The sequence below is a fragment of the Molossus molossus genome, unplaced genomic scaffold (genome assembly GCF_014108415.1).
Source record: "Molossus molossus isolate mMolMol1 unplaced genomic scaffold, mMolMol1.p scaffold_m16_p_12, whole genome shotgun sequence".
NCBI lineage: Eukaryota > Metazoa > Chordata > Mammalia > Chiroptera > Molossidae > Molossus > Molossus molossus.
Window position 1 is genome coordinate 53,332,149 of NW_023425347.1, and position 24,969 is coordinate 53,357,117.

Genomic DNA, 24,969 nt, shown 5'->3' on the forward strand with positions numbered 1-24,969 from the left:
CACAGGCTATGCAGTTACTGATTACTCATGAATGAATCTACTGTCCAAATCCTGCCACAATTATATCAAAAGTCCATTTCATGTAACAAAAGGGCCAGGTAAAAATCACTTTACCAATTCCTGACATAACTATGTTTCGCTTCTATAAAAGCAAATCAGGACAAAATCTTGCTTACTTTTTAAATAAAGACAAAACCAGTTTTGTTTGGTTCGTACTGTAAGATTTTATAACTGTAGTAAAGTCAACACACTGGCCCTAAACTAGCTCAGCGGTAGCATAAACCTAAGCTTTACTTACTTGGGAAAAGTTAGAACAATCAGAGAAGGTATAAGATTGTCTTACTGAAAAGAATGATAAAAGACTGGTTCCCTTGTCGTTCTCTTCCTTTCTATGTCCCCATAAACAATTCTATTTTAATAACTTTTCCCTAAGGAATGGTCATTTGAAAGCAAATTTTAGGGGGCTATTAGGGAATGGGGAAGGAGGTAAAATAAAGGAGAAACAGGTAAAGACAATCACATGCCCCAAATCTTAGCAAAGCCCTTTAGTAACTTTATACTAATCAAAAATAATAGCCCACTTTCTGAAATAGAAAACAATCATTCCATCTCAGAATCCATTAACCTGTACTTAATTATGTCCTCTTGAGTAATTAATTACCTGGGCTATGTAGAATGTGAAAAGATAGAAAATATAAGATTTTCCTCTTTTTACCCCATGGATAGGTTATTCAGAAACAGAAAAATATATCTAAACTGATAGAAATTTCTGTATTATTTAGGTAAATAATTTTTTAAAAATTGCCTTTTGCCTGGCCGGTGTGGCTCAGTGGACTGAGTGTCATCTCATGGACTGAGAGGTCCTGGAGTTTGATTCCCAGTCAGGGTACATGCCCAGGTTATGGACTTGATCCCCGGGAAGGGGCATGCAGGAGGCAGCCAATTGATGTTTCTCTCGCTCCCTCTCCTTTCCTCCCTCTCTCTAAAAAAAAAATATATACACACACACACACACACACACACACACATTTTTAAAAAATAAAATAATTCCTTTCCATTTCATGAATATATGAATGGCTTTCTAGCCTCTTCTATAGTTCTGACTCCAGGTTCTTCATATGCTTTTTAACCTATTCAAAAGGTTTCATAACATCTATAATCATAGTGATGTTTCAGTCAATGACGGACCACATATACGATGGTGGTATACCACATAGCCTAGGTGTATATCTAGGTTTGTGTCAGTGCACTCAGTGATGTTCACTCAATGATAAAATCACCTAACAACACATTTCTCAGAACACATCCCCCTTGTTAAGCGGTGTATGACTGTATACGTCACTGCCACTAAGACCAATTCTGTTCTCTGGCTTAAAATAATAAAATACTAAATTGCTTTGGCATTGTGGATTAAGCCAGCTTTAATCACAAAATAATCCAAAAGAGGACGATCTGACCAAATTTCACTAAATATTAGTAGGACTTCTTTTCCAGCTCTTTAAATGCACACTTTAAAAAGTCCTAACTAGCCCTGGCCAGTTTGGCTCAGTGGTAAGAACATCGGCCCGTGGATCAGAGTACCGGGTTTGATTCCCTCTAAAGGGCATGTACTTCGGTTGCAGTTTGGCCCTGGTTGGGGTCGTGTGGGTGGCAACCAGTCACTGTGTGTCTCTCTCACATCGATGTTTCTCTCTCTCTTGCCTCCTCTCTCCCTACCACTCTATCTGAAGATAAATGCAAAAATGTCCTCCAGTGAGGATAAAAAAAAGTCCTAACTAAAATTATGAAACACAGATTAGTCTTTGTTACTATAAACGTATAAGAATGCATTTTTTCCATGATATTACATACTCTAAATGCTTAAAGACCGGCACTATGTCATATTTATGTTCTTTTTATTATGGAGCACAGCAGATCATATTGTAAATGGTATAATTTTGTTGTTGTTGTTAATCCTCATCCAAAAATATTTTTCCACTAATTTTGGGAGGGAGGGAGGGAGGGAGAGGGGGAGAGGAAGAGAGGAAAAACATATATTGGTTGCCTCTCACATGCAACTCAACCTGGGCCGGGGATGGGGGATGGGACATGATGCTCTAACCACCGTGCAACACTGGCCAGGGCTGTACACATTATAATTTTAATTAGCGCAGATTAATTTATCTTTTCAGGAAATACACTGGTGAACACGACAGACATGGTCAGTCCTCTCGTAGAACTAAAGGATACAGACAATGCATTCAACAAACATAATTACAAATTGTGTTAGGTTTACAGAAAGCATTGGATTGGGTCCACTGGCTAAAAAAACTAATTAGGGGACAGGAAAGGCCATGCTGAGGAGGCAATATTAAGTCCAAACTTAGGAGGATAAGAAGCCAGGCTCAGAAAGCACGTACCAAAGAGTGGGAATGAGCTGAAAAGCCTTGGAGCAGGAAGAAACCAGCACATCAAAGAAGGAAAGCAGCTCGTGGGCTGTGGAAGAGCATGACCAGGGCCGTGTAATACATGGATGAAGGATCATATATCACGTAGGTGGCCTTGCTGGCCAGATCAAGGAGTCTAGATTTTCTTCTGGTGTGACAGAAAGCCACTAAAAAGTTTTTAACTGGAGAGTGACATAAACTAATTAATATTTTGGAAAAACCATCATGGCTGCTATGGAAATATATTACAGGGAAGAGTGGCAAATGAGAAGATGGAGAAACCTGTTAGGAAGCTACTGTGACAGTCTCGGCTAGAAATGACAGTGGCATGGGCTACACTGGCAGCAGAGATGAAGAGTCAGATAAGAGATATCTTTGTAGATAGAAATAAGATACTTTTGTAGATAGAAATAAATAAGCCTATTATTATGAATGGGTATCAGGAATAAAGAAAGACGACTTCCTGGTTTCTGACTTAGGCAAAAAGATAAATAGTAGTACCATTTTTCACTGAGTTGAAGACAGGGAAGGAACAGGTAGAGAAGGAGAGAACATCAATCAACAGTTGTTTTGAACATTTAAAATTTAAAGATGTCTATTGAGATATCCAAGTAGAAATGTCAAACAGGTGGTTAGATAAACAAAACTGGAACAGAGAATATGTTAATGCTAAAAAAATAAAGGTACTGAGCCTGCAGACAAAATAAACTAAGATACTGAGCCTATAGATACCATGAGAATACATTATATCAGACTACTTAATAGTTTAGTAATTTTAAATTTGATGTGCATACTTAATAAAGATATAGATTTGAGCCCCATGCACCCCCACCCCATGAGACTCTGCCTCAGTATGCCTGGGGAGAGGCAAGGAATCTGCATTTCTTAGTAAGTCCAAGAGTAATTCTGAAGCAGCTGACCCTCTTTGAGAAGCACTGATCTAGAGACAAAAGAAAAGAAAGTCCTGGAAACAGCCCAAGTGGCCATCAGTAGACGAGTGGACAAAAAAGCTGTGGTACGTTTACACAATAGAATACTATGCAGCTATAAGAAAGAAATATCTCTTACCCTTTGAGAAGACATAAAGAGACCTGGAGAGTATTATGCTAAGCAATATAAGTCAATCAAAGAAAGATAAGTACCACATGATCTCACTTATTTATGGAATATCATGAACAAAATAAGCTGTCAACCAAAAGAGATCCAGAGTCATGGAAGTAGGGAACAGACTGGTGAACCTCAGAGGGTCGGGTGGTAGGAGGGGTAGGAAGAGATAAACCAAAAAACGTACATGCAGCCCTGGCCAGTTTGGCTCAGCGGTTAGAGCGTCGGCCTGCGGTCTGGAGAGACCCGGGTTCGGTTCCCGCTATGGGCATGTACTTCGGTTGCAGTTTGTCCCCGGCCCTGGTTGGTCGTGCGGGTGGCAGCCACTCGATGTGTCCCTTCACGTCGATGTTTCTCTCTCTCTCTCTCTCTCTCTCCCTCCCACTCTATCTGTACAAAAAATGGAAAAATATCCTCGGGTGAGGATAAAACAAAACAAAACAAACAAACAAACAAAAAAAACGTACATGCATATATGCACAACCAATGGACACAGACATTAGGTTGGGGGGTGGGAGTGGGAAGAGGGGGCATCAATGGGGAAAAAAGGGGGACATCTGCAATACTTTCCACGAGAGAGAGAGAGAGAGAAAGAGACCAGAACCAAGAATTGGGAAATTCAAAATTTAAACCCTGGGTAAGGAAGATGAGTCTATAGAGTAGTGGTTCTCAACCTTCCTAATGCTGCGACCCTTTAATACATTTCCTCATGTTGTGGTGACCCCCAGCCATAAAGTTATTTTCATTGCTACTTCATAACTGTAATTTTGCTACTGTTATGTCTTAGGCGACCCCTGTGAAAGGGTGGTTTGACCCCCAAAGGGTCACAATCCACAGGTTGAGAACCGCTGCTGTAGAGGATAATTAACAAGAACAAGTAGACAAGAAAAACTGGATAGCAGGGTACTCCAGAATTCAAGTAAAAGAAGGGAGTGGTAGACCTGGCCAGTTTGGCTCAGCAGTTCGAGTGTTGGCCACGGACCAATGAGTCACGGGATTGATTCCAGTGTTTCCTCTTCACAAAAAGTTATAAATGCTTCAAAATCCTCTAGTTCTTATTGTTATTTACCCTTGCAAGATCCTCTATTTCAGAACTGAAGTTTGTTTCTCCTTCCATCATTTCTTCTTCTTCTAATGTTCGTTCATCATCAAAATCATGAACCAGCATGTCAGCTGATGGATCAAATTCATGGTCATCTGATGTTGCTGAACCTCCTGGTGAAGAACATTTTTTAAAGTTTGGTAAATCAAAGTAAGTGTATCTTATCAATATTAACATAACATATATCATTTGGAGCTAATGAAAGTCAAATAAAAGTACCAAAGAAAAGCTACGCACAGCAAGTGTTATTTAATGTTTTCTGAAATTCCTATCCTTACTCATAACCCCTCCCCCCAAACATACCTTTCCTAAGGTATTTAAGGGATTATTTTTGGCCTTGTTTCATCTCTATACAGTTACAACTGCAATACTAGGGGATGGGAGGGTACAGATTTAAAAAAATATATGTATAGCATTTAAAAAATATGGTAATCATCTCAACATAAAACTTGAGTTATGAAGAATGGTCATATCAAATAAGAATGATCTTTTGTATGGGAAAATTCAAAATTTGTAATCATTTGATTGATAGTTAATAGACCCAATGAGTATATATAGTCATGTGAAATATATAGTCATCTGAAAATAAAGCTGCACTCAAATATTCTTCTTCTATTAGCACTTCCATGAAAATTTATTCTAATATATAAATAACTGTCCTTAATTTATTGAGATTACTTTTATATGAAATAACTCAAAGGTAAAATGTGAAAGCAAAATGCATTACAACTGCATACAAATCTCTTATGAAAGGCATTAAAAATAACCTAGTAGGTAACTGATGTGTAAGCTAATCTATTTTTAGCCTGGTGGTTGGTGAATCCTGCTGTACTCAATAGGTCAAGCCTTGTAATAGTAGATTGCAAATGCTGGGGCATACATTTTCTGTAACCTATTCTCACATTTGGCTATTGTCAAACATGGACTTAAGTTTGAAAAAGCACAGTTTAATAAACAAATTTCAACATTAAAAAAAATCAATTTAAGTTTAAACTGTTAAAAGTTGTATTAATAGACGCACCTACCCTTCCATTTCATTCCAGTAAAAGAACCAATAAGTAAAACAAAGTGATACAAACGGTGATTGGTTGAAATACTATCAGGGATAAAGAAATGCAGAAGGCTCTGGGTTCTTGTCACCTCCCACAATTTTTTAGAATAAGAACCATTTTTGGAATGCTTACTATGTGCTAAATGCTATGCTCAACACTTTACATACATTATTTCATTTAATCTTCAAACAATCCTATGAAAGACAAAAAGAAAAACCTGAGGCTCAGAGAATTAAATTGCTTGTTTTAACTCACTGAGCCAGCAGGTGGCAAGGGTGGAATTTGAATCCTGGGCCTGCTGATTCTAATGCCTGTGCTTTTACTGCACTCCAAGCCTTCTGTAAGTCACCAGAAACAGTAGGTATCCTGCCACAAAGAATACTTGGAGAGAGCCTATGTTTACTATGATGAGTGAATAACAAGCCAAGTCAGAAAGCAAAACACTTAGAAGTCACTGTACTCTCTGAGGAACATGTTTAAATATTAATATTAAACATAAAATAACTAATTATTTAATTGCTAAATCAAGTATCATCCTACATACAGTATAGTACAAAAGAGTTAACAAATTATCAGTTTTAGAATGATTTACAAAATAAAAACATTTAGAAAAGTGTAATTTCTTTTGGAAATTAACAAAAATATGACATAATTTTAGTAGGGCATTTTAGTATTAGTTGAGGGACTTGCACAATTTGAGAACCACTAATTTAGTTTTAGCTTCTTTGTCCCAATCATTATTATCCCTTCCTTCTGGGTTTTTAATGGAAAACACTCCCAAAACTTTTTAGTTCACCCATCCATCAATCTTTAGGACACTTAATAGCTATGTATTCCTACAGTTGATACTATACTTTTCTTCTCCCTTATGCACAGAACAATTCTCAAAAACCTCACACAAACACTCTGTATACCATTATCCCAATCATAACATAATTCTTATTAGATGCAAATATTGTCAAAATAACTATGCTTAACTCCTAACTGCTACCCTCCTTTTCCAACTTAAAAAAAAATAAGCTCACATGAGTATACAGACCAAATCATGAGTGTTATATGACTTACCTGAAGTCCCTCACTTTTTGTCATTATATTCAAAGCCAATTACATTTAAAGCTTTGTCACATCCCCTTCTACACGAAATACTGTGGGTGAATCTTTTCTCCCTTTTCACGCTAATTCCTTTCCCCACATATACTCTGTACTGTTTTTTTATAAACTTTCAATTTTCTTGCCTTAATATGACCTCTTTGTTTTATTTTACTTCTTTTTACCTTGTTTTTTGGGACAAAATAATCATCCTATTCGTTTTTGTTCATTACTAAGGCCCACTGTTAGGCTGTCTCCTAGGGGGAAAGAGGTCTCAAAAATAAATAAGGGTAGGGCCTGGCCGGTGTGCCTCAGTGGATTGAGCAATGGATTGTCCCATGGACTGACAGGTCCCGATTCGATTCTCAATCAGGGTATATGCCCCAGTTTCATGCTCAATCCCCAGCTGGGGTCGTGCAGGAGGCAGCCAATCAATGTATCTCTCTCTCTCTCTCTCTCTCTAAAAAAAAAAAAAATCAACAAATTGTTAGGGATAGGGAGTATGGTGCTTTGTCATAAAATTACATCCTACTGCAAAATTACTAAAAGGTGTCTTACATTATTTCAAACATTCAAAAGAAAAATTCAGTTTATAATATATCATGTGCACTCATTAAATTATTTTATTACCTCCCCTCCCTAAATCCCCACCTCTAATGGCTACTAGTCTTACGGGTTAAACCTTGTATTATGACTCCACATTGGTAGAGTCTGTAACAAACCACTTAACTTAGGTCATGTGACTGTTATTACTAGAAGGAATTCCAAAATGCAGATGTTACAAAGGACACAGCCTTTCACCAGTGGACCAAACATCTTTTTTCTTTACTGATTTTATCGAGAGAGGAAATGAGAGGGAGAGACAGAAACATTGATGAGAGAGAACATCGACTGGCCACTGCCTCCTGCATGCCCCCCACTGGGGATCAGGCCCACAACCTGAGCATGTGTCCTGACTGGGAATCGAACCAACGACCTCTTGGTGCATGGGTCAACGCTCAACCACTGAGCCACACCAGCAGGACCAAACATTTTTTTAACATGAGCCTCTATTCCTAATTTCTTCCAACTTGTGTAACTTCCTAAAATTAGTATTACTTATAAGGACAGTAAGTATTCCCTTGAACAGAAGTCTGATATTAGATACACTATCTTTTTTTGTAATGTTTTCATTGATTTTTTTTTTTTTTTTTTTTGAGAGAGAGAGAGAGAGGAAGGGAGAGACAGAAACATCAATGTGAGAGAGAAATATCAATTAGCGGCTGCCTCCTGCACACCCCCTACTGGGGATCGAGCCCATAACCAGGCATGTGCCCTGATGACCGGGAAGCAAACCGGGACCTCTCAGTCCATGGCACAACGCTCAATCCACTGAGCCGCACCAGCTGGGCTAGATACACTATCTCAAAAGATCTTCCTTAGTCTAAAAAGAATTATGAGAAAAAGAAAAAACACCCAAAGATTCGATCTGTATAAGCATTCTATTAGTAGTAAAGGGCATCAAAGACACCTGCGTTCTTCATTCTCTACTACTCTTCCAGTTCAGCCTAGACTGATTCAAAGGCAATGAAAACTGAGAGTGTTGCTCATTAATATAATTTTTGGAAAAATTATTTTTATGTACCTATGTATTTACCTGAAGAATGTCTCAAAAATTTATAGAACAATATCTGAAATTCAATCTACTTGCAATGTCAGAACATTAACCAACAAAAACCAATTAAAACCGATTTTTTCAATGAAAATAATTCCTATGTTTGAAAGAAAACAAAATTAGGAATAATTCTATGTCCTATAAAGGATACATTAATCTATTATTTATCTGAGGTCAGACTACTTCCAACATCAACCATCGAGAATATATTTATAAACCAGAAAGTTGAAATATTACAAAATTAACGGTCAATTTAGCACATGTCATTTAGAAGGAATCTGGAGATATTCTAGTCCTACCACCCAACTTGATGCCTTATACTACACAGAGTACAATTATGTGTGTTCACTAAAAGAACCCTGATCCATTTTTTAAAAAAGCAGCAGCTTAATATTATACTAAGCATTTTTACAAACTTTTCTAAAATTTAAAACACAGAAAGGTGACTGCTTCAATAATCTGGAAATTCAATATTACATCCTAACTAAAAAATATACGTGAGATGTTTTCAAATAAAATATTAAATTGCCTCAGAGAGCTCCCTTTCTCTCTCTTCTTTAGCTATTATTAGGCTGTCCCTTAATCCAAAGTAATTCACTGCAGAAGGCAGTACTCTCTCTCAACAAAGTCCCTGGACACTACATAAGAAAGACCAGTTGGTACCAAACTCTTTCCTGACTGCTATTTAGCTCCAACCAATTGCTGCTGCACAGAAATGTTGTACCTAGTGGAGCTAGAACCTCTGCTTGATCATGAGAAGCCTAAATCCAGATTTTTATATAAAATATTCAAAATTTTTAATATCACTTCACTGACTCAGATTTGGTCCAAAGGTCATAACCTCCAAGTTAGGAAAAAAATGAATCAGTATTGTATTGCAGAACAAAAACCCAAAGATATATATGGTCAGAGGAATAACACAGATCCTATTCAAATATAAAAAAAACTTCCTTCATTTATAACATTAAGTATTCACTTGTTGAATGTTTTATTTTTCCTTTCTTCACTAAATGCTTTAATAATTTTTCTCTTAAATAAAATATTTTGAATTTCCTATACAAGCAAATATTTCTAAGCAGTTAATAATTCCTTTTTTAAAAGCACACTTCATATGTACTTCAAGTCAAATGGCAATTAAAAACTTAAGAAAGACATGTGGAAATACATGAGAGAGAGAGAGAGAGAGAGAACCCACAAATAGTCATGAGGTTGAACTCACAGCAACCTCACCTATACTTTCACGGATAGTCAAATATGTCATCCATTTCTTTTTCCCCAGAGAAAAGACGCACTCAGAAGAAAAGCAAATCAGATGACAGTCTAACTCCTCTAGCCTTTATGCAACTAATGGGACAAATATTAGTCAATAGAGATTATAAAAAAAATATAGAAAATAATTACCTGGACTTGAAGACTCAACAGATGGCTAAGGGGGGGGAGAAAAGAAGAACAATTAGCATGTTTGTGTAGTAATCATTACAAACGTTACAGGAGTTATTCAATGACTAATATGACACCAAAAACGAATGTAAGTATTAATGTCTAACTTGTCTAAGACAAACAAAAACTTCCCATATAATCCTTTCTGAAATTTTGTTTATTTAAACATATAGGAAAATTCAAAAACACTCATGAATCTAGAAACAAGACAATAATATGGAATTGACTCAGATTTTATCACCCGAGGACATTTTTTTTGTTTTGTTTTTTGTTCAGGTAGAGCGGGAGGGAGAGAGAGGAACAGAGAGAGAGAGAGAAACATCGATGTGAAAGGGACACATCGAGTGGCTGCCACCCCCAGGGCCGGGGACAAACTGCAACCGAGGTACGCGCCCTTAGCGGGAACCGAACCCAGGTCTCTCAGGACCGCAGGCCGACGCTCTAACCGCTGAGCCAAACCGGCCAGGGCGGAATTGACTCAGATTTTAAAGGCAAATATGGGTCTCACAAATATATAATTTAAAAGATATGAGTTAGATCTTGAAATTTTCTGAAATACTCCCTCTTATCAATACAGGAAAACTATGCTCAAGGTTTGTTATCAAGCTGATTTCTGGCTTAAAATGTGTATGAGCCCTAGCCAGTGCCCAGTTGGTTGGGCATCATCAGGTGCACCAAAAGGTTGCCAGCTGAGTCCTGGTCAGGGCACATGCCCAGACTGTAGGCTCGATTTGAAAATGTATGAGAGCCCTGGCCAGTTTGGCTCAGCGGTTAGAGCGTCAGCCTGCGGTCTGGAGAAAGATTTAAGACATTATTTTAACTAAAAATTATATTGCAAGCAAGCAGAAGGAAAAATTAAAATGTTACTTAAGCACCATACAATACATTAGGTTAATTTTACATAAACAACATATTTGTAAATTACCACACAATTAGCAACCTTTCATGCTAAGTCTAGAGAGGTTAGGTTATCTGACAGAGGACCACAAAGATTCCAAATTATAATGTTCCTTCTACTGTACCATTCCACTTCTCATAAATTTAACTACATACACTGGAAAACTTAAAGATAAAATAGCAACTTATTTTAGTAATATCACAACGAGAGTTTGTGGCTGTTTTTTATCTTAATTAAATTATAATCAAGTCATCTACAAACTCCTATAAGATAAATTCAGTAAGAAACTCAAAAGATGCTTCAAATGCCATAAACTTTGTAACTAAAACCTTGTCTATTCCTTCAAAGCTATCTATTTTATGCCCAATAGAAGTAAGAGACACTGGAAGGCCAAAAGCACTAGCAAAGAGATGGGATATTACAGTATTTTCCTTCTTTCTCCTAAGTAATGGTGCAGAGAGGCAAAAACAAAATAGAAATCAGGAATGTGCCCAATACTTCAAAAGCTAGACATCTAAGACAAACTTTTATAAGTTATTAAAAGCCCATTTTGAAAACTGTCCACCTTATGCTACTGTACTAAGTATATACTCCAAATTCCACGTGGTGACTTAGTTCTCTGGAGGCATTTTTTCAAGGGTTCTATTTTTTTTCTTTTAATTCTTACAAGAAAATGATTATTGCCTACAGCATTGTCTTATTCTAACAAAAGACTGACAGTATTTAGTAGTGTCTATTTTCAAGTGTCACCATCTTTATTTAAATTACTGCTACAATTAAATGAGTGCCACTTATTAATTCAGTTCCTCTTAATAGGAAGATGAAGAGTGGGGTGAGAGAATAGAATAATGTAACCATAAAAAGGGTTTCTAGTTTGCTAAATATCTTTCAGGCAGAACTACACATTTTGGGCTGAAATGAAGTGAACCACCACACAAATTATTGCACAGCAAAATCAATATTTTCAAAAATTAATCTGCTTTTGTTTCATATAATTTTACTTTATTTCCCAAATTTAAGCACAACCTCTATCCAAGGCTACAGCAATGTTCATGACTATCTTCATCTGATCCGAAGTTCAGAGTAGCCTTACAACGCTGCTTTTTCTTTTCAGTAAACTTTTAAAACAGGTTTGCATGGCATAAAGAAGAAAAACCAGCATTTCTTTCAAATTAGGAGCTTAAAAGAAATGGATCTTTGAGCATTTACTTCTTTTTGAACACTCTAATAATTATTCCATCTAACAGTCTGATAAAAAAGGCTTTCTGATTAAAAATAAGTTACTTGCCCTGGCCAGTTTGGCTCAGTGGTTGAGCATCAGCCTGCGGACCAGAGAGTCCCGGGTTCGATTCCCGCTAGGGGCACGTACCAAAAAAAAAAAGTTACTCTACTGAAGAACAAATGGTACATTTTCACTGATGTTAGATATTGGTAAGAACAGAAATACTGAATTGTGAATGGTATCTGTATACTTTAGTTTGTAAAACGACTCAAACAGCACTAATTGCCAATAACTACCATACTGATTGTGTTTTATTGGTAAATAGTTAACATTCAAGGGTTACAAAAAAGGTTGCAAATATTTTCCATTCACTAAGATACCATTAATGATCATATTATGTCAGACATACTGGAATGTTTCAAACACCATGACTTGACTGATGGTGTATCTAGATTAGAATAGGAGGATGGAAAGTAGGAATGTCTGCCTATACATACACATTTTAGTATTCTATATTCAAAATAAAATTCCACTGTATTGGTTTGGAGAGGGTGAGAATGAAATCAGTTTCTTGAAAATAATTATATCCATTTAAATAAATCACTAACCAATATCACCCAATAAATTTAATTTAAAAAAAGAAACTATGCCCTGGCTGGTTTGGCTCAGCAGTTAAGAGCATCAACCCTCGCCCTGGCCAGTTTGTTTCAGCAGTTGAGTGTCAGAGAGTCCTGGGTTTGGTTCCCACTAGGAGCACATACCACAAAAAAAAGAGCATCAACCCTTGAACCAAAGGGTCAAAGTTCATTTTCTGGTCAGGTCAAGGGCACGTGCCTGAGTTGCAGGTTTGATCTCTGGCCCGGTCAGGGTCCTGCAGGAGGCAACCAATCGATGTGTGTCTCTCTCACATCTATGTTTCTCTATCTCCCTCCCTCCCTCCCACTCTACCTAAAAATCAATGGAAAAATATCCTTGGGTGAAGACTAACAAAAAAAAAAGTAAACCAAAAAAAAACTATGACTGATTATTAAATAAACAAACAAATAAAAGAGAAGCTTCTGGAAAACTGGCATTTGAAAATAGTTTATACTTATAAATATTAGTTTTATCCAAACAAACAAAATGATTATCTTTCAAAATATATGAATTTAGTATCACAATATAGGGTGTTTCAGCATAGAATGAGGGCATTTTTTATTATTTAAAACAGCAAAAAGAGTTTACATTTATATAGTACTACATATTTCCAAATGCATAGTTAATGATCATAATCCCAAACCTGGTAATAATACCTTCCCTGCCTACTTCATTTTATATATTAGCAAACCCAGGGAGATAAAGTAACTTGATGAAGGTTCCAGGGTAGGTGAAAAAGGTAGAACTAAAGTCTAGGGCCTTATTCCTTCTATACCTCCCAAGGAAACAATTAGGTAAAAAAAAAAAAAAAAAAAAGTCATTTCCTTTCTCCTTTACCTTTGTTTCTTTTTTCTTTTTAAAATGGTTTCCATCTGTTCCAAGGTTTAAAATGTGATTGCAAGTTGTCATTTGTCACGTCAGACCATTATCTACCTCTCCTTAGGAACTGGTATCTCTAACAATACCCTCTAGGAAAACTGCAACAATCTACCATTAATGACTACAGTAAACTGTAAAGGAAGAAGAAGGGGGAAAGAATAAAACTAAAGCCATACAGGTACTCACTTGTAACAATACCTACTTTTAGGAAAAGCTCAAACTATAAAATGTAAGCAGTAAAGATTTTACATTGGGGATTAAAATGTATTTTAAGTGCACTTATAACATTATTGGTAAAAATATGAAACAAAATATGAGTTAGTTTAACTGCTCTGGAGATCCTTTTGCCAAAATGAGCTTCACCTACTGATATGCCTAATAAAAAACACTACGATGTATAATATTCATTACCACAAAGCTGTTCACAGCAAAAAGTTGAGAAACATTTTAAAAAGTCTATGGTTTAATTAGAAACAGAAATACAGTTCTTCCAAGCAATGGAACACTATTAATCTATTAAACGGAATGAAACAGATCTGTTTGTAGTGACTGAGAAACAATGCAAATACATATAGACATATATGTATATGTGTGTGTGTCGGTGTACACGCACATAAATAAATGTGTACAGCCCTGGCCAATCTGGCTCAATGGTAACGTCAGTGCACAGACTGAAGAATCACAGGTTCCATTCCCAGTCAAGGATTGATCCTGGGCCCTGGTCTGGGTCATGTGGGAGGCAGCCAATCGATGTTTCTCTCACATCAATGTTTTCCCCCACACTCTTCCACTCTCTCTAAAAATCAATGAAAAAATATCCTCGGGTGAGGATTAATAACAATAACAAAAATGTGTAGAGGAAAGGAATAAATTGGGCTAGAATATACATAATTTTTCCCCCCAAAAGGATACACAAGAATTTGTTAACAACAGTTACCACTAGGGAATGGGTTGGGGAGAGAAGACTTTCATTTTATGCCTTTCTATACTGTTGGGATTTCTAACTACTTACAAGCATTATTCCTTGTTTCTTAAAAAGTCAGTGGAGACTGTCTTGTGAAATTACGAGACATTTTTATTTTCTTCCTTTACTCACTGATTTTTAAAAACACCTATGCCCTGGCCGGTTTGGCTCAGGGGTTAGAGCATCAGCCCGCAGACTCCAGACCAAAGAGTCATGGGTTCGACCCGGTCAAAGGCACATACCTTGGTTGCGATTTTTATCTCTGGACCTGGTTGCGGTGGTTCAGGAGGCAACCAGTCAATGTGGTTCTCTCACATAGATGTTTCTTTCTCTCTTTCTCTCAGCTCTCTCCCCCACCCCCCCATCCCCGCCCCACTCTATCTGAAAATAAATAGAAAAACGTCCTCGGGTGAGAATTAAAAAACAAACAAAAAAAGGCTAGTACTCATCATTGTTTTTTTTGTTAGTCTATTAATTTTGAAAAATAACCTAGTTTTTTTTAGGTACATACATAATTGTTTGAGATGGAAAACATTAACACCAGACTGACAGACACAAACACAGTACAAGTAGGCTAAATCAAATTTTAAAAATGAACTCAACTTTTATAGCAATTTTTATACCTTGACCCATATAGTACACAATTTAGTCAATCAAGCTGTTAATAGCTGTAACAAATATTCAATGCCTCAGATTTGTTCAAATGTTTTCATATTTTTCTATAACACAGTGAGAAAGATCTCATACACCAGAAAACTATAAATTAGAAAAGTGAAAAAAAAATCAATTAAGGAGAATATTACCATTATTTAATAAATAAGGTAGCAAAAACATGAAGTAATCTTTTTTTTTTTTTTTTATCCTCACCCTAAGACATTTTTTCGTTTTTTGTTGATAGAGTGGGAGGGAGAGGAAGAGAGAGAGAGAGAGAGAGAGAAACACCTACGTTAAAGGGACACATCAAGTGGCTGCCACCTGCACGACCCAATCAGGGCCAGAGACAAACTGCAACCGAGGTATGCGCCCTTAGCAGGAACCGAACCCGGGTCTGCCTGGACCACAGGTCGATGCTCTAACCGCTCAGCCAAACTGGCCAGGGCACATGAAGTAATCTTTAGATTATTTAATTCTAGGCAATCAAAAGCACATTTTCAACAAGTATAACTGTCTAAATTAATTTTTACACTGAAACCAATTCCACTGCCATTTTCTAAGTGTTACTGTCACCTACTTAGTAATGCAGATACTAAACTGGAGATTCTCACGCATAAGATAGAAGCTATGAAGGAGCTAAGGGCTCTACTCCATAGTGGGAAAGGCAGGAGGGACTGTGCCAAGGACTCACCATCCCTCTTCCTCCATATAAAATTAAATTACTTAACTTTGCTGTTACCCTGAGGAATTCTAGAGCATAAAAAGGTTAAGTCTTGGAGAAAACATTAGCAAATGTACTACAGTAGTAATAACTTAAAGAATGAATTGCTATTATTAAGTATTAGGAATTCAGAATCCTAGGTTTCAGTCTTAATTGTGCCACAGATTAACTGCAGGACCTAGGACAAATTACATAAACTCTTCCCTGAGTTTCATTTTCTCTAAGATTTAAATTTCTTCGAGTTTAGTTCAAATTCCTTTGAGATCAAAGTACTTTACTTTTATTATGAATTTCTCAGAAAACAGAACACTACTAAGGAGTACTTAGTTAAATGGATGGGATATATTTAACAGACTCTTCTAAATTTATTTTTTTTAATCTAGGATATTGGGGAAAGAGGATCTCAATTTGCAGTAGCTTTGGGGGTGCTACTTTATGAATTTCACATCTACATAAGCATAATTATACCAGTCATTCTTTTAAGCCATAGAATGGGTCCTAAGCAAAGAATGGTACTTGAATAGTTTAATCACTGCAACAGATTTTTAAACCATTTGCAAATCTTTTGAAATGTACAGGGACTCAATCTGAACCTCAAGAAATTTCTATATAGCTAATTTCTTTTCATAAGGACCTGCTGAAGTTTCAATGACAATGTTTTATTTCCAAATTATACGGGAAACTGATTAATTTCACAAGAATTCTCTAAAACTAATTCACTTCTGTGTATTCTCCAACAACCTTTCCTACCTTATCAATCACTGTAACTATTACTTCTGAATTAGGCTTTTAAGGAATCACATGCATTGGCGTTCTTGATTACTTTCGATGAATCCTTACTAGCTCTTAAGTAAAAATACTTACAATTACTTAAGACCTAAATTCATTGTAGTGAAATGAGTTTTGTTTAGAGTAAAAATTAATACTATCAAGAAAAGCAAGATGATCTCATTTCCTTAAAAATAAAATCCAAATACACTAAAAAAAATGCTAAAGAAATATATTTTTAAAAGAAATGAATGGATAGATATGATAGTGAATAAACAGATTATAATTTCTGGAAATATCAGAATACTTAAAATACAGAAAAGCAAGTCCATTAAATTTTCTCCTCTTTATATAACAGCAATATGGCCTAGGTGAAAAGATAGGTCCTGAGCTATGCTGTGGATTATTTTTCTTTGAGAAAAAGTCCCTTATGTTTACAAACTCTGAAATAAAAGACAAATTGTTCTTCCCAAAGGTCCCTACACCACGTTCCTTACAAAACCCAAAGGATCAACTATTTCTTCCTCTTATTCTTTCTTTCTCACTGCCTTTGTAAAACTGTGACTGCCCTGTAATTTCCTTCCTTTAAGTGAAACAAGAAGAGCCTTCTGTTAGGTTGATTAATAATTTGAAGGAATAATAAAAAAAATGAGAAACATTACCCCAAAGTATTTTCAAAAGGGAACATATGCCATTTTTTCTAAGCACAGTAAATGTTTTTAATGTTATCACAATTTGAAAAACCATCATTAAATACATACTCCCTATGATGGATTGAGATGATAGAACCAAGTATGAAAAATTGGTAACTATTCTATTTACATCTAAAGTAATTTGTATTCAAGAATTAAATACTTTTTTTCGGGGTGGAGTGGACAAAAACAAAATAAAACAAACAAACAACAATAAAAAACAAGGCCAAGGCTAGGGTCATTCTCCTATGAAGGAAAAAACAAACCAGAACTATAATACCTACATTTTTCTCTAGAGAAATGCTTCAATAACCCGTTTTCCCCTTAGATTTATCAAATAAATGCATATTGTTGCTTTGCACTTACTGTTTGTCTGTTATTTCACCAGTTAGCTTCAATCCTCAGGTCTACTCAACCAAAAGTATAGTAGTCAACATCTGAATTATTTGACATTCATCATAAAGAATGAATCTCCAGAAAGTTTACATAAAAGCACCTTATAAACCAAGCATTTCTCCTTCATTTAATATTTTAAATGACTAGTCTCTAAAATCATCCTAATTATTAAAATGTTGAAATCAGAAAATTATAAATTAATTTTACTTTTCACCTCTTCACCTGTTTTAGATTTTTATGTAGGACACAGATGAAGGTGAGTCCACTCTTCTTTCAAACTCACTATAAAGAAAACCATACAAGTAACTGAAGAATATAAAAGATGAATTGTTTAAAGATACCAGGTCACTAAGTAAATGCACTGAAAACAAAATTCATGGTTTTTCTTCTTGAAATTGAACCATGCAGATGGTTTCTACAGAATGAGAGTTCCATTCTCCAAGTAAGGCAATTTTAAAGAAAACTAAAATATACATTTGAAAACAGTAGGAAATGATTAGTGACTCAAAACATTGCTTTTCCTCTCTTATATTAATGCAACCATCTTTAATTTCTAAAACAAGAAATAAAATGTCAATATACTTCCACTTACATAAGTTTTCAGTGTGCTGATGGGCAGTTACAATTTCTGGGTGAGGTTTTTTAAAACTTAAATGTCACCGTATTTTCATATACTAAACGACTTTCCTTCAATAATATCTTGTTTTAAAATATGACATGTCCTGGCCAGTTTGGCTCAGCGGTTAGAGCATCGGCCCTCGGACCAAAGAGTTGCAAGTTCAATTCCCATTCCCTCCCATGCAGGAGACAACCAATTGATCTCTTTCTCTTCTCCCATCACATTCAATCTGAAGATACATGGAAAAATATTCTCGAGTGAGGACTTAAAAAAAATATATATGACAACAGATCTTAATGCTAAAACCATTGTGAGCAATACCACTAGGGGAAAAAAAACCAACACGTATGACAGACAGCAAGCACTCTGCTGCTCATCCAACAGATATTCACTGAAATGGTGATCCACTAAAGACTATTTGACAAGATACAGGGAGACTGCTATATACAACCCCTCCCCTTCTTACACATGAAGGAAAGAAACAAGACTCACCAGGACTAAAATTATTTCAGCTGAGTGGAATAAATCCAGTCACATTTAAGTAAAATACAAAGTACTGTGTTTTGTCCAACTCATGTGAAATTACAATACAATTCTTTAACCACAAAGAGCAAAGAAATGAAAAAAAATCTAAGACTGAATTTAGTTTTAAATCAGAAATATTAAATGTCTTCAAAAGATTATTGACAGCAAATAGTCCTGCTACAGCAAAATCTCATCCTCCCTTCACAGCAAATACTCCAAGACATAAATATAAAGCCAGTTTCCATAAGGCAAGCAGAAGGAGCACCCTAAGAGCCACTCCAGAAAACAGTTAACCTTTAGGGCCCTCCACTCAACAGGTACAAGAAAAGGCCTCCAAATAAGTATTTCCCAGAATTTAATCATGTTTCTGTATCCCAAGGTTTAAAAAGGAAATATTCTAGTTTTGATGAACGTACTCACCATTGACTCCATTTAAGCAAATAAGACAGACAAAAATTGGGGGCTGATGGTAAAATGAATTACCTACTTCCTGAATCTGTTTTTGGGTGGCTCTGAGATCATGAAAATGGTAATTCACACAAGAGAAATGCCTTATCAATCATTAAGAGCGGCTCTACTCAAAGAAAACAAAAATATATCACCTCTTGAACTAAAAAGTAAAGAATAACAAAATTCTTCCGAGGGTAAGAAAAAACGTTTTTAAAAAACTGAATGTTTAAAGTTTAAATCAGAAGCAAAGTTTAAATCTTCAGTTCATATATTAAGTTCAAATTAATCAAAACAGTGTTGTTTGTCCACCAGTTTGAAGCCAAATATTTAAAATAAATACTACGGAAGAAAAAGGGGCTATGGGAACTCGTTTAATTAAAACAGGGCCCAAAAAAAAAAATCTTCCCCAAAAAAGAAAATAAGAACTAGAAGACAAGGATAGACTAGATTTGGAATGGGGTGGGGGGAATGCCAGGAAAGTGAAACGGGAAGGTAGAAAGCAACTCTGCTGAAATGTAGAGAGAAAGAGGTTCTTTCTACCTTGGGGGCAGGGGATGGAACAATTTGGAGAAATGGGGATACTCTCGCATCCTAGAGCGCTGGATTGCGAAAGGCCAGACTCAATTCTCCAAGCGTATCACCATCCGGAAAACTAGAGTTCATCAAAGGCTGTTCTGCCTTACGTTTTCCCCACCAACACCGACTGGATGTCAGCAGCAAACGGTGGGGTGACGCCGAACAGCGCAACAGCATCTCGGTGAAGGAGGGAAGAAACTTCGCAAGAGGAAGCAGCGGCTCCTCTCGGCCCCCAGGACCGCCGGCGAAGTTGCGCCACAGGCGCCCTGCTCGGCGGGCACCCCCACCCCGGTGCCCCGCCACAGGCAGTACTACGCAGCACTCGACCCTTCAAACTGTCCCCGAAGTCCAACTACGCCTCCCGTCCCTCCAACCCCCGCACCCATCCCAACTAAGTTCCAGGAAAAGCTTGTGCCCTGAGCGCGGCCTGTTCCGGACAACAGGTGGGCAGTGGCGCCAGCAGGGCTGGGCCTTTCCTAGCCAGGCCCACTCCACTCCTCCCCAGCCAGGGCCCGGGAGCTCCCGGCTCCGGGACGGGGAGGGGGAGCTCGCTCCCTTACCTCCGCCATATTTGCCGTACTGACGGGTCACATCTCCGCAGCGGCCGCAGCTGGGTCACGGCCAGAACCCGGATGTGAGACTCGGCAACGGGACTCCAGTCCTGCTGCCGCCACCGCCTCTCAGCTCCCGCCGCCGCCTCTGCCTCGGCGGGAACGCGCAGAAGCCGCCCCGAGCTCGCCCACCACACCCCACTCCGCCCCCTCGCGGTGACCCGACAGAGCCGGACTGGAGGGAAAAGGACAGCGCGCGCGGAAGCAGGGACTGGCGCGGGCCACGACGGCCCTCCCCCTCCCCGTGCAGCACGAGGGGGCGGAGTCAAGGTGGGTGTGGAGGGAGGTGGGCATCTCAGCGAGGGGCGACTCCCTGACCTAGCGGATCAGCCACTCCAGCCAAGAGAGAAGTCTCCAGGAACTACAGAAGTCAAGGAAGGGTGCCAAAGGAACCGAGTCTGGCATTCACACCGCAGGGAGAAAAATACGTTATATTTTACATGTAGGCCTTTTTTGAAGTGCATTTGCCGAAAAACGGATGTTGCTGTGATGCAACAGCGGCAAGTCGTGCGCTTTCAAACCTGTTATCCCTTGACAAATATATTCCCCTCTCGGCTGGTTTGCGACGGGGAAATGTAAAATTCGGTATCTCAACATTTTAGTGGTATGGGCAGAGATTAAGAAAAGGGATTGTTAGGTAGCCTGCCATCCTCCTATCTAATTTGTTTTTCCTCACACACCTGCTGAGATGCCAGTAGCAACCTAAGTGTGCAACGGTTGCATTTTGCACTAGAGAAAAAATTTAAATGTGAAGTATTGCAAAGCTGCTCTTTAATGGACATAGTCTCCGACCTGACTGCATGAAGGGAAAACTTTCTCATTTGCAATGCCTGAAATGCCTGCAATTTTAAAGTTTATTATTATGTATTGGCCTAGAACTGTCCATAGGCCTTAATGCCAACTCTGATGATTGCCAGAGCCAATGACTGCAAAATAACAAACATTTCACTTCCATTACTAAGGCAGATACTGGCTAATGCAAAGATGATGTTAAAACGTGCATTAACATATTTCACTAAACCAGGAGTTTTAAAGTCTTATTTCAAAAAGACACCACCCACACACACATGTACAAGGGTTCCTCTTGATGCAATTTTCAAAGGACTACCAAAATCAACCGGTTAAATATGAAAATTATTCATTCCCTCCAAATAATGTAATGCCAGTACAATATATTGCAAAAATGCGCACATATAAAATTTTTCTTTAATACTTAACTTACAATGCAATATGGGGGAAGCTGTTTTTGTAAGGTATTTGTATTCCCTTAAAATTCTAGACTCTGTTAAGCAGTTTCCTATTTCTAAAGATTCAACATTAACTTGAAATTCTTATGTCCAATAATAATTTGTGCATTTACAGGCATATGAAGTAGCTGCTAAGTGAAAGGACATTACCTGGTAATTTGACAGGAAAAGAGTCCACAGACAGTCTGTAAACCAATTAAACATAAACATCTGATGCACATTTTCTACTGAAAGAAAAGCAAGGGAAAGAAGAGAAAGGAAAACTTTAAGGTTCCCAAATCTACAAACAATTTTTACCATTAACTGTACTGTACAGTATTTTCATTTTATTTTTTAGAATACTTATATAATAGTGGTTTTCAGGATTCCTTGAGGGAATAAATATTTTAGCATAGATACGTAGTTTCTAAGTTACCCTGTTGAATTACCTTAATCCTTAGGACTAGAAATAAAAATGGCTTTTTAAAGTCTGTTCATAGTCACATAATTTTCACTTTGAGATGTTTGAAGGAAAAAGCTAAAGGCAAAGAACAGTGGATGTGCATAGACTTGAGGTGGGTAAAGATAAAAATAATAAGGGGCCTCGAGGTAGAAACTCAGGCTTTTTTATAATATCATGGCGATAAAGGAGGATTTTCCATTTAAATACGAAAGCTAATATGTGAAATTTATGTAGCTGGTTACCAAAAGAAAAAATTTTAAGTGTTGTCAAAAGCAAGGTACAGTAGTAATTCGCTTGCTTAGGTCCATTTAATCTTTGATTCTTCAGTTAAACCATCAACAAAAATCCCAACTGTGATACAAAGCTAGGGATCACAGCCTCTTAAGCTACTGAATGAATGCTGAAATTGTCAGGAAAATCGAGGTCTGAGAAATACTTGAATGGGTATCTATCTTACTGATAAGTGACCTTAAACCTTATTAATCTTATGTATTAATTTTACTAAGTTTAAGTGGCATAATGACATAGAGGAAAAAAACTCCCTCTACATTTTCCTCCTTCCCATCTTTACAAAGGTGGGTTCAGTGATTATTTTTTTCTTTTTTGGTTCAGAGATTCTAAAATTAAAGAGAAACAGCTCCAATATTGTAAGTCATTGGTAACATGTGACTACTGAATTCAATACAGTTCTAATCCCATTTTATTCTAATATATCTTCACAAATTTTAGGAGCCACCTTAAGGAAAATGAAGTCTTTTTCAAATCTCTCGCTTACCTCTTCGGTAAAAATTAAGTATTCATTAGCCATAGAACCTTAGTGTTGGATGAAACCTTAAAGGTCTTTGGTCTATTCTCCCCTATGTAGGCAGGAATCCCTCACTATGTCTCCCCACTCACTTTTCTGCCTATGTTTAAACACCTCCAATGACTCACTGTGTCATGAAGAAGCTGCTCTTTTAAAAAAAAAGGTCTAATTTTTGGAATATTCTTTTTATTAATCCAGTATCTACCTCCTTGTTGCTTCCATCCATTACCCTGAGTTCTTCAGCACTTTGGATGAGTACTACAGATGTCTTCTTTGTATTCAAATGCAAACAGTCAATATTTAAACTTGGGTTGACAAAAAATAAATGTTGAAAGCCTACTGATACTAGAAGAGCTGAAAACAGGACATGACAGAGTTAAAGGCATGAGAAAATTCACCAATACCTATGAGCTGTGTAAAATTATTATGGTTTACAGTATTTAATAATGTGACTTTCAAAATGGTTGTTCTGCTAATTGTAGTATTATGTTTAAAGTTAAACTAAAAAGTGTGGTTAATTCCAATTTTATGTGAGGTTTGTGGCTAATGTCCCAAAACAAACAAAAAAATCACTATACAAAGCCTGAATAAATGCCTCTTTAGCTTCCACTCCCCATCTAAAGGCTTCCTATTTTCAAGAAAACTAACATTAAATTTTAGTACATTATGCTATTCGAAACTGCTATTATATTGGGAAATTATTTTTAAGCAATTTACTGAATGCTCCATTAAAAAGTTATTAAACAATTTTATAGAAGCTATAATACACATACACAAGAACCCTTCAGAGTTATTATTTTGCTGTTAACAAAAGCATTTTAAGGTCACAATTTTACTTCAACCAATACCTTAAGCTAACCAATAAGTAAACTTCTTTGGCAATTTACTATCCTAAGAAATATAACCTTTTATTCAGTACCAACACCTGATTCAAATATAAGTAATATATACCCATACTGTATAAACATACTGTTATGTAACTTAAAAAGATTCCTCTCAAAATGCACCAAAAAAAAAAAAAAATGCTTGTAGCAATTTAGACTCTGGGGCTATCTGAATGGAACATTAATAGAGCACATTCAAAACCCTAAAAACAAAATCTATACCTAACAATTTTCAGAGTCCCTGAGTCCCTTTTGAGATTTTGTAACAATTTCCTAAAATTTTTGTTTAAAAGTGACAGCCTACACATGATGTGCAGGTAAAAAATTTATGGATAACTACTAATTTGGTTGAAAATACCTAAATATCAAAAAAGTTCACCTATTTTTTAAAATGACATTTTAGATAAAGGCTGAGAGTTTTTACCTTTACTTTAGTAGGCAGGGTGCAGGTTACAAAGCAGTAATGCATTACATTTGGAAGTCCCTCATCTATTCCGACAATCAGCATCAGCGTCTTTATGTTAGTTTTTTATTGTTAACGCTAGCCCAAAACACTCATATAGCCTTTTGGTTCTTCAAAGAATAGTTTAGGTTTTTCTTTTCATATGTTTTACAAAAAGAGTTTTATCCAGGGACCCTATTTTATCAGATTATCACCAACTGATACTTTTATATTTCTCATATTGTTGACATGTTATTTTTATCTCACCCAAACTCTGGAAATTATTGACCCATCAGCAGTTCTCAAACACTGGAACATATAAGAGCAGTATACTGATAGGACTTGAGGGAATTTGGATTTTCCCTCCCTTCATCTCCAAGTGCACCCCTGCCTACCAGCATCACATCCGTCTTGTCTGCATTGAACCTCAACCAGTTGGTTCTTAACCACGTCCGAAACTCAGCCAGGCACTGGGAGAATCGAGCCACCACACCATCTGGATCAAAGGAAAGAGAGCCTCAGTAGTAACAAGACCAGAGATAATACCACAAACTCACCATTCACCCTTTCTCTAATTTTTAAAAGATGTCCAGGAATTAGGACAATTTTTGAAAACATTAACGAATCTTGAGTCGTCCAATTTGTAACCAATGGTAAAGGAATAAAAGCGA

At 36.9% G+C, this 24,969-nt stretch overlaps 1 protein-coding gene across 8 annotated transcripts in view; it reads right to left on the minus strand.

Moving 5' to 3' along the window:
• MIER1 (MIER1 transcriptional regulator) overlaps positions 1–24,969 on the minus strand; it is a 59,186-nt gene that overhangs the window by 33,155 nt on the left and 1,062 nt on the right. The window contains exons 2-6 of one of the 8 annotated variants that reach the window (XM_036257342.1): positions 24,694–24,794; positions 21,876–21,949; positions 9,829–9,853; positions 9,658–9,694; positions 4,600–4,745 (exon numbers count right to left, since the gene is read on the minus strand). In XM_036257342.1, coding sequence (XP_036113235.1) covers positions 4,600–4,745; positions 9,658–9,694; positions 9,829–9,853; positions 21,876–21,949; positions 24,694–24,794 — 383 coding nt within the window. Of the gene's footprint in view, positions 1–4,599; positions 4,746–9,657; positions 9,695–9,828; positions 9,854–13,460; positions 13,633–20,427; positions 20,596–21,875; positions 21,953–23,177; positions 23,327–24,693; positions 24,795–24,969 lie in introns of those variants that run through there. The other 7 variants (XM_036257339.1, XM_036257337.1, XM_036257340.1 and 4 more) reach the window with 7 other exon arrangements.